This window comes from Ylistrum balloti, unplaced genomic scaffold (genome assembly GCF_031769215.1).
Source record: "Ylistrum balloti isolate Yb309-2 unplaced genomic scaffold, AGI_CSIRO_Ybal_v1 Utg370566, whole genome shotgun sequence".
Lineage (NCBI taxonomy): Eukaryota > Metazoa > Mollusca > Bivalvia > Pectinida > Pectinidae > Ylistrum > Ylistrum balloti.
The window spans coordinates 438,892-456,005 of record NW_026782355.1 but is presented as its reverse complement, the minus strand read 5'-3'; the positions used below and the strand labels follow the sequence as shown (position 1 = coordinate 456,005).

Below are 17,114 nucleotides of genomic sequence, written 5' to 3'. Positions count from 1 at the left end.
AAATTTTGATGTATCATTGGTTTGGTATGATACATGGTTATGTAACTTTTTATGTGAGGTGAAATGTTTACTTTTGGAAAGAAAACGTCTCCTGACTTCAGAATACATTGTCTATAATGTATATCATTTACCTGCTTAGGAAAATCTCCTTTCTCTACAAAACTTATTTTCCTTCATTATTGATACTCTCAGAAATGTTTTTATCTTCAAATTGAATGTCACACCAAAAGTTAAGGGAACGAATAAATTTCATGTACGCTCTGCAGAAACACAAAGTTGGCACCTTGTATCGTAGACACCTTTCCATCCCCAAATAGAGCGAGAGAGAGAGGCAGAGAGAGACACAGAGAGAGACACAGAGTGAGAGAGAGAGAGAGAGAGAGAGATTTGTACTGACACTATCCAATGACATTCGTCAAATCTGTTGGTAATATCAATTAATGGACGTAAAATAGCTGATGTCGAGGACAATGGAGAAATAAACCAACTTTCTTAAACGTCTTAAAGAACAAACTAATGTTGTGGAGAAACATGAAAATCATACAGTTGAAGCGGTTGACAATGTTTGCGTTTTGTAGGTAGATGTTTATCAGTCCTCTCCATAGAAAAAGAAAATGAGTAAAAGTATGTTTATCAGGGAAACAGAAAGCTTAGCACATTTTCATAACATGTAAGTTTAAAGTGAAGGAGGAGATGTACTAACAAGCATGGAAAGATCAATTGGATGTAAGAAAGAATGATGATGAATCTTACTACCCGTGTCGATTTTTTCAGTACCTGTTAGATCTTCCCTCTCATAGCTGACTTGTTTTTCATGATAATGTTTCTATCACTTTAATAGCTCATTCATTTATTTTTCTGGGCATGAAGTTCAGTTGATCAAAGAGCTCAAAACAGGTCACAAATACATTTGCCAAATCCTTCTTTATCAGTCTTAGACATACTGAAGACAACTTGTCTTTAAATAACAATTTTGATAGACATGTCCTTAGCATGTACCCAACAGAATTGGAAATCAATTAGGACACGACGGAAGCTTAACTCGGTCTTTTCCAATAACGAAACCAATAGATAAGCGTGATGATTTTGATCTTCCTGTTGTGAATTTTCTGTTTTTATATAACAATATATTTGCGTCTCCAAGTTTTGGTGTTTACATGTCACAATCAATTCTTTATTCAAGAGACTGTTCCTGTGCAAGATATTGAAAGCTGTGACAGAAAAAACCCACAAGATAGTCATCTGAGAAATGTCGGTTAACGAAGAGTATGTTGACTTTAATTCTACGGTTGTCACCATGATCGTACTGGGAAAAATCAGATGTGTTCAATGCTCGTTACCATGCATGGAGTTTTCACTAACATTGTTCTCATTTGGGAACATGGCATTATTTACATGTACCTAAATTGACAGTATTTTTCATGGTTGAAGACACTGAAGACACCCTTCCCTCTTTTTGTGCTCTGCCTTCTTTCATCAATTTTGAGTTGGTGTCGGGATTCTATTGATATCATATGTCGGCAATTTTTCTTCTTCCTCTTTTCTTCTTCTCCTGATTTTTTCTCTCTTCTCCTTCTTCTTCTTTTTTCCTTCTTCTTTTTTAAAGATTGAATAGAATGATTTTATATAAAAAAAAAAAAAAGAAACGACCTTATACCTAGAGCTGTGCACACGAAATATTTAACATAAAAAGTAAGGAAGTCAGGTGTGATACAAAATGTTTTATTTCTATTGTATACTGACAGAAGTTTTACATCACACTTTATAGGTGTATCGTAAGTGATTCTAAATGTTTGTTTTGTTATCACTATAGTGACTGTACTTAACACAGCAATATTATCATTATAATTATCCATCGATGTTTTATCAAACACTTTTTGTGGAAATGATCTAACTTTCCTCCTGACCACTAAGTATTTGAACATAAATGTAACAGATTTATTTCTATTTTTATCGCTGGTGTACGATAGATTTATATATTGTTTCATTCATAATTTAGTATTTGATATAACAATGTTATTTGTCAGGAGCGTAAGACCATATATTTATAAATGGTATCCACAGGCCGAAATCAATGAAGTAGTCAATTTTAAATTTTCAGAATATGAACTGATTGAAAGTGCTTGATACTTACCTGGGATGTTATGTATTTTTTAAGATTGGGTCTCTGATTACATCAATATTTTAAAGTTTTCTCTTTCTAAATACTATTTCTAATATCCACAATACTAGATCATTGTTCTGTTGATTTATGACAACGGTAAAATGGAATAGCCGTTCTTGTATGTTAATGGTATCTAAGGGAGCTTTCGCGTAAGCAGTTGAAAAGGTTGGACCGATTGGACCGGTTGAACCTGCTAAAAAACCGCCAGGTACAGCTATTGGCACGTGCAGTTTGAGGGGTCCAGCCAAAGCTGTTCGAAACTAATTTGCTGAATATCATAAGTTTTCAGGATTTCAGCATAAAAAGTAAGGTAGGTGGCTCACATATTTCCGGGTGCATTGTGCTATAAAGTAGGAGTGAAATGGGTGGTATCCTAATGTCAGTTAATTGATTTATGCTTGACAGGATATTAGAAACTGTAGAAACTTTACGTACATCCGGTGCGTTCGCGTACAGTGGAATAATCTCAAGATGACCTGAACCGTTTCCACCAGGTTACGCGAATTTAGCCTAATACTGGGGCAAGGGAACTAACTTTTGCACATTTTCTTCACCAAAGATTGTTAAATATCACCCATTTTATAAAGTTGGATTTCTACATGTAACCATTCCTAAGTCATATGTATCTATTGATCGAGGTGCATTGTTTAGAAACTTTTTTTCTGAATTCAGTCTCTGTCATTCATCAAATAATTGATCAGTGTTTAGCGAGAACTGTTTCAGAAGTTACAACATGTAATTCCGGGTAATTGGTTCTGATGACGGCTAGTCTAGCTAGCCGAAACTTATCAACTAATAAAACTACCGATCACGGAATCCTTGGTGTTGATGCTCCATCCTTTATTTAGTGGTATGTAATTAATTCAGGTAATAGGGAAATTGATTTAATACCAGTGATAAGAGTTTGAAGTCTTCATTTTTTCAAAACTAGGCCTCTCTAAAAGTTCACCAAGAAATGAGGCACATGGAAGAAAAACAAAACAAATATAACATCTATTTTATTTATTATTGGATGAAGATGTACAACTCTCATAAATTAAGTACATCTGTCAAGGCACAATGCTCAACATTTTCTGAAACAGAGCCATTATTACAGATTATACGTGCCCTCAGTACCTATATAACAAAGCATTAAATCTACAATATCTACTGATAGTAAGTTATATGTATATATATATATATAGGATAATTATTACTGACAGCCAGTTAATGCACAGTACAAACTTAAGATCATAAAAAATAAATATCTACAATAAAAAATGGCGTCACAATAAATTGCATAGATATACTCCTGTTCCTATATACATCTACATCAAACATGTGCCAGCCTCTCAAATCAAGTAAGATCTGGTGTCGTTTACAATTTCAGCCAATGGATTATACATTTAGGTTCTGGTGAAGGAGAAAATCAATCTTCCTGTCTCCGTGTGTAAAATGTTATTTACATGGACATGTGACCCCATTATACTCCTCTCACTTTTTTCTCTCTTCCCTCTACTTCTCTCCATATCATCTTTTTCCTTCTCTCCCTTTCCTCTCTCATTTCCCTCTTCTTCCTCTTCCTTCCAGCCTTTCTCACCCTCCCTTCCTTCCCTCATCCTCTCTCTCATCTCATTTTACTCCCCCCGCTTACTTGCCAATCCTCTCTATCATTTCATCTTTCTCCTCCTCTCTCTCAACTCATCCATCCTCTATCACATCCCTCCTCTCTTACCCATATTCTCCTCTCACTCATTTCACCCCTGCTCTCTCACCTCTCTTATCATCTCATCTCTATTCTCTCACTCCTTTCTTCCTATCTCATCCCTCCTCTCCTGCCCATATCCTCCTGTCTTTCATTTCACCCCTGCTTTCTCACCTTCTCTCTCATCATCTCATCTCTACTCTTTCACTCCTTTCCTCCTCTCTCAACCACCCCCCCCCCTTCTCTCCTGCCAATATCAATATCTTCCTCTTTCTCATTTTGCCTCTGCTCTCTCACCTCTTTCCTTCTCTCTCATCATCTCATCCCTCTCTCTCACTCTCTCACCCCTTTCTTCCTCTCTCTCTCTCTCCTCCTCTCTCTCACACCTGCCCATCTCTCATCCTCCTGTCTTTCATTTCACCCCTGCTCTCTCACCTTCTCTCTCATCATCTCATCCCTACTCTCTCACCCCTTTCTTCCTCTCTCTCATCCCTCCTCTCCTGCCCATATCCTCCTGTCTTTCATTTCACCCCTGCTTTCTCACCTTCTCTCTCATCATCTCATCCCTACTCTCTCACCCCTTTCTTCCTCTCTCTCATCCCTCCTCTCCTGCCCATATCCTCCTGTCTATCATTACACCCCTGCTCTCTCACCTTCTCTCTCATCATCTCATCCCTACTCGCTCACCCCTTTCTTCCTCTCTCTCCCTCCTCTCCCTCCTCTCTTTCTACCCGTCTCTCACCTCTCTCTCATCATTTCGCCTCTCTCTGCTCTCTCACCTCTTTCCTTCTATCTCTCTCATCTCTCATCATCTCATCCCTACTCTCTCACCCCTTTCTTCCTCTCTCTCATCCCTCCTCTCCTGCCCATATCCTCCTGTCTTTCATTTCACCCCTGCTCTCTCACCTTCTCTCTCATCATCTCATCCCTACTCTCTCACCCCTTTCTTCCTCTCTCTCATCCCTCCTCTCCTACCCGTATCCACCTCTCTATCATTTCGCCCCTGCTCTCTCACCTCTTTCCTTCTCTCTCATCATCTCATCCCTACTCTCTCACCCCTTTCTTCCTCTCTCTCATCCCTCCTCTCCTGCCCATATCCTCCTGTCTTTCATTTCACCCCTGCTTACTCACCTTCTCTCTCATCATCTCATCCCTACTCTCTCACCCCTTTCTTCCTCTCTCTCATCCCTCCTCTCCTGCCCATATCCTCCTGTCTTTCATTTCACCCCTGCTTTCTCACCTTCTCTCTCATCATCTCATCCCTACTCTCTCACCCCTTTCTTCCTCTCTCTCATCCCTCCTCTCCTACCCGTATCCACCTCTCTATCATTTCGCCCCTGCTCTCTCACCTCTCTCCTATCTCTCAAACACAGACATACACAGATCTCCCTACCTAATTTAAGTATCTTAACACTGGTTAGATTAAGTTCACATCACTAAGCAATGATGGAATCCAGAAAGAATTAATGTGAACTGAAACTCAAATGTTTTATTGAGAATTCATATAATACCTTATAATGTTCTTTAATCCTAATAATGATAACAACTACCTGTCTTTTATCAAGATCTGTAACAAACATAAGTAATATGTCCTACAATGGAAATGCTGTAGTTTGTGACATACTCAGAATGGCTATTGACCGAAAAAAATATTTTACTGATATTACATGTATTTTTAACATATTGCCAGAAAAATTACCAACTGAAATTACTGCATATGTCACATAATTAGAGAACGTTTTCTTACATGTAGATAAACTATCAGTAAATGACAGCATTAGCAGGTGAACTAGGACTGGACCTTGTTTGAAATGAACCCTAACCCTAATCATCATAAGCACAGACAATTTTTCTTTCAGAATACTTTCACAAATATCGGGGAATCAAATAACATTATAGGCAAGGAAAAACAACTAACAACTTTTAACAGATACAAGTCAAGAATTCATTAAGCTAATAAAATGTCACATGACTGTCCTGTGATTTATTACATTATTTCATGGTTTATCAACGCATAAATGCATGACGTCATGTGATAGAAAATGACATGCTTACCTGGTTAAAATTTTAATTAGCATCTCTGTGCAGCTTTCTGATTGTCATAAAAGAGTGGAACGATTGTTGCTCTAGTATTAACTACACAGCAACAATTAATGGTTATGGTGATAGCAAATTATAGGGAGCTTAGAACATTGTACAATATTTGTATCTATACAGGTTTAGATATTTAAATCATATCTATATTTGTATAAGATTTCAACATCATCATCCACTGTACATAGTTTTACAGGCCTTGACAATGCAGCTCCTCACTAGAGCCACTTAGACATGTTACCAGCTCAAATTTAATCCATGTCAAGAAACCCAACAATCAAATAACTCTACATATGATGATGTCAACATTTTAAAATGATATTAATTCATCCTACAGACTCAGACACAACCAGTCATAACTTCCATATAGTCACAGAACTTTCCACCTACCTGTACACAATGCTGAAAACAATGGACAATATATTTATGGTTGTATTCTCTTCTCAGCAGTGTTTAGTGATTTTCTTCAAGCCTGCTTCACACAATGAACCGACAAAATTCTTACAAGACTATTTCTGAAGCCTTTTTACTACCAAACAAGCCAGTAAATTGTATGAACCTTGAGAACTGTCACACAGTGACCTATTTCATGGTATTCTAGGTCTGATTACTACATACATCTAACCTTGAATAGGTCTTACAATCAACGTGTTACATGACCGATCTTTCTGGAATGCAGAATATTTTTACAGGCAGATATGTGTTTAATATCAGTCATTGTATGAGCTATGTCAGTTGACTTTTTGTTCATGATAACAAGCAGCACAACAGATTTGACTGTAGTAGTCATAGCGACACAGACGAGCTTGTACAACTAACTGACAGTTGCTATAACGATCTTTGCAGGAGGGATCTGAAAAATAAAGAAGTTTGTCTCAGCAGATGTTGGCATGGCAAAAGTGTTATATGTATGATATTTTAACAAACAGGTGAGCTGCCTCATTTTGGTTTTTTGTTTGCAATTACATCTTTGGTTTACAGGTTTTTACAAAATATACATGCCATTATATATTATATACATATTTAAGGATGTACACCTCTGAGATCATTATATATTATATACATATTTAAGGATGTACACCTCTGAGATCATTATATATTATATACATATTTAAGGATGTACACCTCTGAGATCATTATATATTATATACATATTTAAGGATGTACACCTCTGAGATCATTATATATTATATACATATTTAAGAATGTACACCTCTGAGATCATTATATAATATATACATATTTAAGGATGTACACCTCTGAGATCATTATATATTATATACATATTTAAGGATGTACACCTCTGAGATCATTATATAATATATACATATTTAAGGATGTACACCTCTGAGATCATTATATATTATATACATATTTAAGGATGTACACCTCTGAGATCATTATATATTATATACATATTTAAGAATGTACACCTCTGAGATCATTATATAATATATACATATTTAAGGATGTACACCTCTGAGATCATTATATATTATATACATATTTAAGGACGTACACCTCTGAGATCATTATATAATATATACATATTTAAGGATGTACACCTCTGAGATCATTATATAATATATACATATTTAAGGATGTACACCTCTGAGATCATTATATATTATATACATATTTAAGGATGTACACCTCTGAAATCATTATATAATATATACATATTTAAGGATGTACACCTCTGAGAATTAAAACCAAATCTGGTATTATACTATTGTTCTGTTGATGATTTTTTGAAAAGTTTGGTTTTAGAAAGAAGATTAAATGCAAAACATCAATACTACTGCACTCCTTTTTCCAGTACTGATAACAAATATATTGTTATTTTCACAACTTTATAAAAAAACAAAAATTTGATTTAATGAACTTTAAACTGCATAGCAACTAAAAAAGGAAAATATTCCAAAATGACATAAATCCTTTATTTGAGTATCTTTCTAGTATTAAACCTTTAAATTTTGATAGAAACATTTTTGAGGATGCTTTTCATGATTAAAACAGACGGGGTCCTTGTGCTTTATTTTTTGCAATTTTCATCCTATTAGCTAGTTTTTCCAAGATAAAAAAATCAACTGAAATATCTATTTCTGGGTCCTAGAAATCCAGAAAAATGGTCACCAAGCTGGAATCAAAGAATTTGAAATCTGTGATTTGTGGCAATAATTTATGCAAAAGTTAGTTGAAATCTACCCATGACTTCCACAGTTATACTCAACTGAGAACTACCTTAGCAATCAGAGGATGTTGAAATTGTTGACGCCATTAACCAAATCACGACATCAACGTCGCTTACAAAAATGTAGTCCACCAATGAAATTTTCTTCAAAACGTGATATAAATCACCTGTTTTTAACTTATAAGTACAAGTAAAGACAACAGAGTACACAAAAAGACAAAAGTCTTATATATCATGTTGGAATTCATTTTATATTGAATTATAATCAAAACATCAAAGGAGTACATCCTTGATAGCAGTGGGTCATGTTAAAGTTTATGAGGGTGGGCTTATTGGTAAACAGGGCCTTTTAAATGGTAAATTGTATGTATTCCTGTCTTCTTTACTTGTGATGATAAGAAGATAAGTTATTCCTGAGCTGGGTTTTTGAAGGGTAAATCACCATCGCATCTCTAGAATCTGTTACCTGCATCTGACAAACTGCTCATACACGTTCTCTGAGTACAAGTATCCCGAGATGGAGGACGGTCAGACTGGTCACAGCTTGTCGAAGGCTGTTTAGCCTCATCTAGACACATCACAGTACGAGTCACCTGACCTTCTCCACAGGTTACAGGGCACTGAAAGTTTATCATATAGCCAAGTTTCAAAGTTAAAGTCATCTTGGGAGGAATGGTTCTATATTGTACAATGTTGATCATGGTGATTTAGGGAGCATGGGCACTTAAAGCCTTGTCTGTCAAACATCTATTTTATAACCATATAGGTGTATAAATCAAAACAAAAGGTAAAGGAGTAACTACAAATAACTGTTTGTACACATGTACATATATTTTGTATCGGGCAATGATGTCAATTGGGAATTGGAATACATCACACTTCTACACACGTATACACATGTGTATTACATGGGAGTGTGTTTTGACACAAGAATAATGAACATGGGTGTATTGCCATGGACAGACCAGTGTTACACAGGTAGAAATGAGAGAAAATGTCATATTGCATTGCAGATACCGAAACAAATGCAGAAGCTTTTTTACCAGAAGTCTGAATAGATCATGACAATGCAGTGACTGATATCTGACCATTTGCCTAGTATTGTTATCAGTTTGTTACTCAAACTACTGAAACTAAGTTTTACAACAAAGAAGATTTATCAATAATACGTGTATGTCTGAAATAAGGTTAGATAATTATGAGTACATATGACTGTGATGTCCTTGGTGAGAGTTTTTACACATTTACCAACTTCTTCATGTAACTCTTACACTGCCTAACAGATATGTGGAGATTCAGTGATGTTACTTCTTTGAAAAGTAAAAAGTGTCCAGACACTTCCAAACATAGAAGGGGAGATAACTTTACAGAACTGAGATTTCACTGAACCTGTTACCTGTGTCCATTCAGGCATGTGCCACTGTGATCCACAGGAGGACTTCTGTCATTGTTCTTGTGATGCTGGTTTTGTGTTGTTATCACCATAGAAGGGAGATAATTTCTTTGAACAGTTACTCATTTCCATTCACTTGTTCAATATGATATAAATGGATTAAATCTTTTGGACAGAACATTACCTGTGTCCATTTAGAGGTTTTCCACTATAGGAGGTAGATAACTCTTCTGAAATAGTTACCTGTGTCCATTTAGAGGTTTCCGAATGTAGGAGGGAGATAATTCTTTTGAAATAGTTACCAGTGTCCATTTAGAGGTTTCCCACTGTAGGGGGAAGATAACTCTTTTGAAATAGTTACCTGTGTCCATTTAGAGGTTTCCCAGTGTAGGAGGGAGATAAATCTTTTGAAATAGTTACTTGTGTCCATTTTGAGGTTTCCCACTGTAGGCGGGAGATAAATCTTTTGAAATAGTTACCTGTGTCCATTCAGACATGTGCCACTGTGCTCCACAGGAGGACTTCTGACATAGTTCTTGTGATGCTGGTTTTGTGTTGTTATCACACCTGTCTAGTGGTACAGCCCGACTGTTCTGATTTTTATCCACTGCCAGGCACAAGACATGGCGTGCCCTTACACCTTCACCACAGGAAGTGGAACACTGCAGAAACAGTTATTTTGAGTTATGCAGGACACAAATATACAAGTTTTCTTTAAAAGTCATTCTTATGTAACTCTGTCTGAAATATCATACTAGTGAATTGTTGTTTTGTAAGCTATACAAGATATCTTGGCATCCACCATTGTTTTTATTTCTTCTGTAGAAGTTGAATCTTTTCCCTTCTTTATTTCTCTTTTCCTCTGTTTTTGCTGTTATACAATATAGTCATATCAGAAATAGCCATAATAAATTTTAACTACCTAATTCAAGATGTTCACCTGTTGGCCATTTTGTTTTTCTTATCATTCCCAAATCAAAAGGTTACAACTGGGGACCTATATACACCATTTAAGAATGATCCTTTACTTATTTCTGAAGAAACTGATAAAAAACTTTCAGGGTCAAAATCCAAGATGGCTGCATGTCAGCCTTTTTATTTTTCTGAGTACAAGCAGGGACAAAGAGGAACTTACATACGAAATTTGAGAAAGATCCATATAGTACTTTTATTGTTATGATCTAAGATGGCTGCCTGTTGGGGACTGTTTTTCTGATCTGTCCAAAACTAACAAGTGCAACTAGGGACAAGGAAACCCATAAATGAAATGTAAGGGAGATCCATCACATACTTTTTGAGAAATAGCAACAACACAATGTCATTGTCAAAATCCAAGATGGCTGCCTGTCGGCAATTTTGTTTCTCTGATCTGTCCCAAAATCAAAAGGACACATTTAGGGATCAAGTGGTACTTACAAGATGAAATTTGAGAAAGATTTATGCAGTATTTCTAGAAAAAATAGCAATAACAAAAAATTACAGACAGACAGACTTGTTATACACCCCAGATGTATATATTATTGGGTATTACCACCTGATATGTACACTGTACCTGACTCCAGGGACCAGCAAACCAATCATTGCCACAGTGGCCACTGCCTCTGCTGTTCTGGCACTGCTGTTGGTCTTCAGGCCGACTGGCAAGATCACAGTTTACATCCAGGGACTTGTGGCCTCGAATAGTGGCACAATGAACACTGCGAGTCTTCACTCCTCCATTACAGGACCTGGAACACTATCAACACAGAAGAGATGATAAGCTTTAACATTAAAAATATTACTGATCATTAAAAAAGTTTGGGAAAATTTAATAATTTTTTCAAATTTAGTAAAATGTAAAATTGATTTTGGTTTTGTTTATTTGATCTGTCTCTTTAAAGCAACTTTCCTTACAGAGCGGACAAGACAGGAATTATTCTGAAATGAAAAAATTTATTATTTAGCCATATTGGACTGTTCAGGAGAGTATGTTTTGTATTTATCAGGAAGAAAATCCAGGCCACCAAATATGACAGAGATCACAAACACAACCTGATAATCTGCTGTTTCATTGAAATAAAACATATTTGTTTTCAATACCTCATGTGACCACTTAGAGAAGAACCAGTGGTGTTCACAAGGACCCTGGTTACATGTTTCTACATCCCGAGGGGTAGGGGAATCACATAGCTCTGCTGTTACAGGCCTGTCCTGAGAGTCCACACACTGGACAGTTCTACGCCTCTCACCACTACCACAATTCACTGAGCACTGAAAACAGAACATTTCATAACAGCAAGAAAGATCTCAGCACAATACTTGAAACAGAGCTTCTCATAACAAGCTGTAGAATCTCAGATGAGTACTGGGACCTCAGCACTGCACTGAAAACCTATTACTTCATATTATCTAATTTCATTTGTTATGAATGTTTTCATTGCTCAGACAAAAAAAAAAAATGTATGACATTTCCTAAACAAATGGTCAGCACTCATTGTGGAACTTCATCCTTAGTGCAGGAAAATGACGAAGCAGCCAACATTTGTTAGTTTAGATAACAACTAGAGCTACAGGTAGGTTTGTTATTGGGCATGGCTTATTGTCAGATAACTACACAAATAGGATCTATTAACACTGCTCTACATTATAAAGGATCATTTTAACTTGTACATTTGGTTTGATACACGTTATCATACATTACATGTAAGAAGTGATGAATACCTGGCCCCAGTTCCCTGTCTTCCATCGGGTACAGGGATCATTCTCACACTGCTGTACTATTGCAGGCTTTTCTTCAGCATCACAAAGGGATGCTGAAACACTGATATGATTTTCTCCAGAGATTCGTCTCTTACACTCCACTCGCCTTGACTGTGTTCCACGCCCACATGTCACGGAGCAAACTGACCAGGAGTGAAGCTCCCACCTACAAATATCATTCACTCAGATATAGGGTACATGTACTTACAGGGATTCCTGCAGGTGTTAGAGGAAAATTGATATAGTGAACAAACAAATCTAAAATATTTCATTTTAGCTATAATCTGGATCGCATAATGAAACTTTGTGAGAACTTTCTTTCATTACATAAATTGTAAACATGTGAAAGATTTCTTTTACCAAAAAAATGTAAGTAATGGATGTGATGATGTCAATGTTTATGATCATGGGATTTGATGTACACATATCTCCTAGTCTGTGATTTATATATTTTAGTCGGCGATAAAAACACATTCATTTAAAATACAGTAAATTAATTAGTGCAGTTTTAAAAAATAACACTGTATCTTGTTCTTAGAAATATGTATGGGTCCTGACTTTGAACTCTTAATGACAAAAACATCTATTGAGATAAAAACCCATGTGATTTTAGAATTACTGAGTACTATAACAAACACAGCCATCAAGGTAGTGCACTTCAATACAAATTAACAAATTATTGATTATTTAAACAAAATTTGTTAAGTCTTCATTTATTTTTTATAAAATTATAGGTACTTTTAATATATAAATATTTGTTGTAGATACTTTATAATTTATGGGATTTTAAAATCCAAATCTTCAATGATGTGGTCACATCTCACTCTAACACATATCAGAGAAAGGTCAAGCTGAGCCTGTAAAAACTGGTTAGTAAATACATGTACTTAGTCCTTCAATTGTCAGACAAGTTAACAGTTCTAGTCTCATGTTGGATTAACAGACAATCACCTGTTGGACTGGTGAGTTGTTGTGTAAACCATTACAGGTGGGCAGCCATACATGATAATACATGTGATTTACGGTCCAATGTAATAGCTATTAGGTTGTATGTACTTTATGGAATGCTGTAGTCAAATGACAGACTTAATGCTATACCACCTTGTTTGAACTTCCCCGCCTCCCCATCATCTCGTCAACAGGTATTTTTACAGGTAAAGCAGGTAGCACTAATGTCATTTCTCTAACACATCACAAATCATTATGTAAACAGTGCTGCATCAGCCAATTTTGTTTACCTGAATGGGTGGGTTGACGAAGGTGTTACAGGTATGATAAGATTTCAGGTAATACTTTTAAAACTCATCCACATCATCAGTTAAGATTTCATGATGAAGGTTTAACAGTTGTAATGTGTATAATTTAAAATGGGATGCTACAATTCATCTGAATGACAGCAATTTTCATGTCAACATCAGAATTGTTAAAATGTAAATGATTTCAACATGTATGAAATAAAAAAGTCAGTTGACATATAGCTACTATAAAGCTGGATGATGATGTAATTTAAATTCTACTCTAACTTGGATAAATCTGCAACAAGCACATAGATAGAAGGATCATGCAAACATAGAGATGCCCCTGGGAAACATTACTGTTGGTTACATCAGCTTTTTTCCTTGTTTGCTTGGTAAAGCTCTCATTTAGTGAACTTACTACATCATAAGAATAGGAGTTGTCATTTTTATTGTTTTTAGCCTAAGCTACATGCAGTGGATGGATGATAGCTTGAATGGAAGAATGTTATTACTCTTCAAACTTTCTATATCAGCTTATCACCTACAAAGTTCATCCTTTACCAACTTTTAGAAAGGAATTCCCTTTAAGTTACCAAATACAAGAGGGGATTTCCCAAAAATTCCTTTAAACAGAATTCCTTATTAGCAAGTACAGACTGTCCATAAATTATTTAAAAGGAATTTCCTGTAAGTTACCGAGACAGGAGTCCCGTTTCATTCTTACAAAGGAATTCCCTCTTACCAATTAGTGTGGGTACCCTATTCACTCTAATGTGCAGTTCCCTGTCAGTTACTTAGTGCAGATACCTCATGAATTCCTCAGAAGAAGTTTCCTGCCAATTGTTCTCAATTCCTAAAAAGTAGACCCATTCAGTTATCATGAGGGAATTCCTGATAATTTCTTAAAATAAAGGAAGTTCCTTGTCAGTGACCAAGTGGGGATTTCTCAAGAATTCTTCAAAAGTGGTTTCCTGTCTATTACCCTGTGGCCAGATTCCCCACAAATTCTTCAAAGGAGTTTCTTATTACCAAAGGAGGATTCCATGTAAATTCTTGTTTCTTGTCAGTTACGAAGTGGGGATTCCCCATCAGTTCTTGAAATAGAGTTTCTTGTCAGCTACCATGTGGGTATTCTCCTTGAAGTTTTCTGTCCTAGATTCCCTTTAAACACCCCTACCCTCTCAAAGAAAAGAGTTTCCTTAAAATCTGATGTTTTTAGACATAATATTATTTCATAAAATCTAAAATTAAAGGAAGATTTTACTGTGGAGGACAGGGTGACTTGTTACACGTGACGGTCTGTTTGGGTGGGCGAAGTGATACATCACAGTTGTCGTCCGTAACCTGGACCTGGGTTGTCTTAAGTACACACAACACTTCTGTCTCCTGTGTACCTGTACAGCAAAGAAAAACATTTATATATCTTAACAATTACAAAACAAATACTCCATTCTAACTATTACCACTTGAAGCAGTAATAGGACTATATAATGTAACAAGGACACAGAGACTATAGACTAATAGGGAACACAGGAACTACACAGTAACAGGGTACACTGGGACTATACTGTAACAGGACACACAAGGACTATACAGTAACAGGGAACATTGAGACTATACAGTAACAGGGAACATTTAGACTATACAGTTACAGGAAACATTGAGACTATCCAGTAACAGGAGACACAAGGACTATACAGTAACGGGAGACACAGAGACTATACAGTAACAGGGAACATTGAGACTATATAGCTACAGGGAACATTGAGACTATACAGTAACAGGGTACACTGGGACTATACAGTAACAGGAGACACAAGGACTATACAGTAACGGGAGACAGAGACTATACAGTAACAGGGAACATTGAGAATATATAGCTACAGGGAACATTGAGACTATACAGTAACAGGGTACACTGGGACTATACAGTAACAGGAGACACAAGGACTTAACAGTAACGGGAGACACAGAGACTATACAGTAACAGGGAACATTCAGACTATACAGTAACAGTATAGACACAAGGACTATACAGTAACGGGAGACACAGAGACTATTCAGTAACAGGAAACATTGAGACTATATAGCTACAGGGAACATTGAAACTATACAGTAACAGGGAACATTGAGACTATATAGTTACAGGGAACATTGAGACTATACAGTAACAGGGAACATTGAGACTATACAGTAACAGGGAACATTGAGATTATACAGTAAGAGAGAACATTGAGACTATATAGTTACAGGGAACATTGAGACTATACAGTTACAGGGAACATTGAGACTATACAGTTACAGGGAACATTGAGACTATACAGTAACAGGGAACATTGAGACTATATAGTTACAGTGAACATTGAGACTATACAGTTACAGGGAACATTGAGATTATACAGTAACAGGGAACATTGAGACTATATAGTTACAGGGAACATTGAGACTATATAGTTAAAGGGAACATTGAGACTATATTGAGACTATATAGTTACAAGGAACATTGAGACTATACAGTAACAGGGAACATTGAGACTATATAGTTACAGGGAACATTGAGACTATATAGTTATAGGGAACATTGAAACTATATAGTTACAGGGAACATTGAGACTATACAGTTACAGTAATATATGTACAGGAACATTGAGACTATATAGTTACAGGGAACATTGAGACTATATAGTTACAGGGAACATTGAGACTATATAGTTATATAGTTACAGGAAACATTGAGACAATATAGTTACAGGGAACATTGACACTATATAGTTACAGGGAACATTGAGACTATATAGGGAACATTGAGACTATATAGTTACAGGGAACATTGAGATTATACAGTAACAGGGAACATTGAGACTATATAGTTACAGGGAACATTGAGACTATACAGTTACAGGGAACATTGAGATTATACAGTAACAGGGAACATTGAGACTATATAGTTACAAGAAACATTGAGACAATATAGTTACAGGGAACATTGAGACTATATAGTTACAGGGAACATTGAGACTATTCAGTAACAGGGAACATTGAGACTATACAGTAACAGGGAACATTGAGACTATCCAGTAACAGGGAACATTGAGACTATCCAGTAACAGGGAACATTGAGACTATACAGTAACAGGGAACATTGAGACTATATAGTAACAGGGAACATTGAGACTATATAGTTACAGGGAACATTGAGACTATCCAGTAACAGGGAACATTGAGACTATACAGTAACTGGGGACGCAGGACTTTATAGTATGTGAAGTGTTTCATTTTTAAAAAGACATTCATTTTATACATTTTTGCTTGCCACAATTTTAATCACAGAAGGCCTTAAAAAATTGCTCTATTTCCCCTCTTTGAAACTGCCCATATGCCCTCAGGGAGCAGAGATCCACAGTTTACTCAAAACTGATTTCCCTTCATGCCAGGATGTTTTAAATGAAATTTGGATAGATTCCTTAACTTTCTACAAAAGAAGAAGTATGTGATGTTTCATTTTTAAAAAGACATTCATTTTATACATTTTTGAAATTTTAATCACAGAAGGCCTTAAAAAATTTCTATTTCCCCTCTTTGAAACTGCCCATATGCCCTCAGGTTCC

At 36.1% G+C, this 17,114-nt stretch overlaps 1 protein-coding gene and 1 long non-coding RNA gene across 2 annotated transcripts in view; both read right to left on the bottom strand.

Moving 5' to 3' along the window:
• Nucleotides 1–3,151: 3,151 nt before the first annotated feature.
• Nucleotides 3,152–4,490, bottom strand: LOC132556357 (uncharacterized). Its single transcript, XR_009554467.1, has 2 exons — nt 4,284–4,490; nt 3,152–4,152 (listed from the first exon to the last, which is right to left on the bottom strand). It is a non-coding gene; the product is annotated as an uncharacterized LOC132556357 (long non-coding RNA).
• A 166-nt stretch (nt 4,491–4,656) lies between these two features.
• LOC132556351 (thrombospondin type-1 domain-containing protein 4-like) overlaps nt 4,657–17,114 on the bottom strand; it is a 100,228-nt gene continuing 87,770 nt past the window's right edge. The window contains exons 6-12 of the mRNA XM_060220744.1: nt 14,771–14,900; nt 12,230–12,434; nt 11,609–11,779; nt 11,082–11,264; nt 10,009–10,191; nt 8,603–8,756; nt 4,657–6,795 (exon numbers count right to left, since the gene is read on the bottom strand). Coding sequence (XP_060076727.1) covers nt 6,674–6,795; nt 8,603–8,756; nt 10,009–10,191; nt 11,082–11,264; nt 11,609–11,779; nt 12,230–12,434; nt 14,771–14,900 — 1,148 coding nt within the window. The 3' untranslated portion in view covers nt 4,657–6,673. The remainder of the gene's footprint in view (nt 6,796–8,602; nt 8,757–10,008; nt 10,192–11,081; nt 11,265–11,608; nt 11,780–12,229; nt 12,435–14,770; nt 14,901–17,114) is intronic.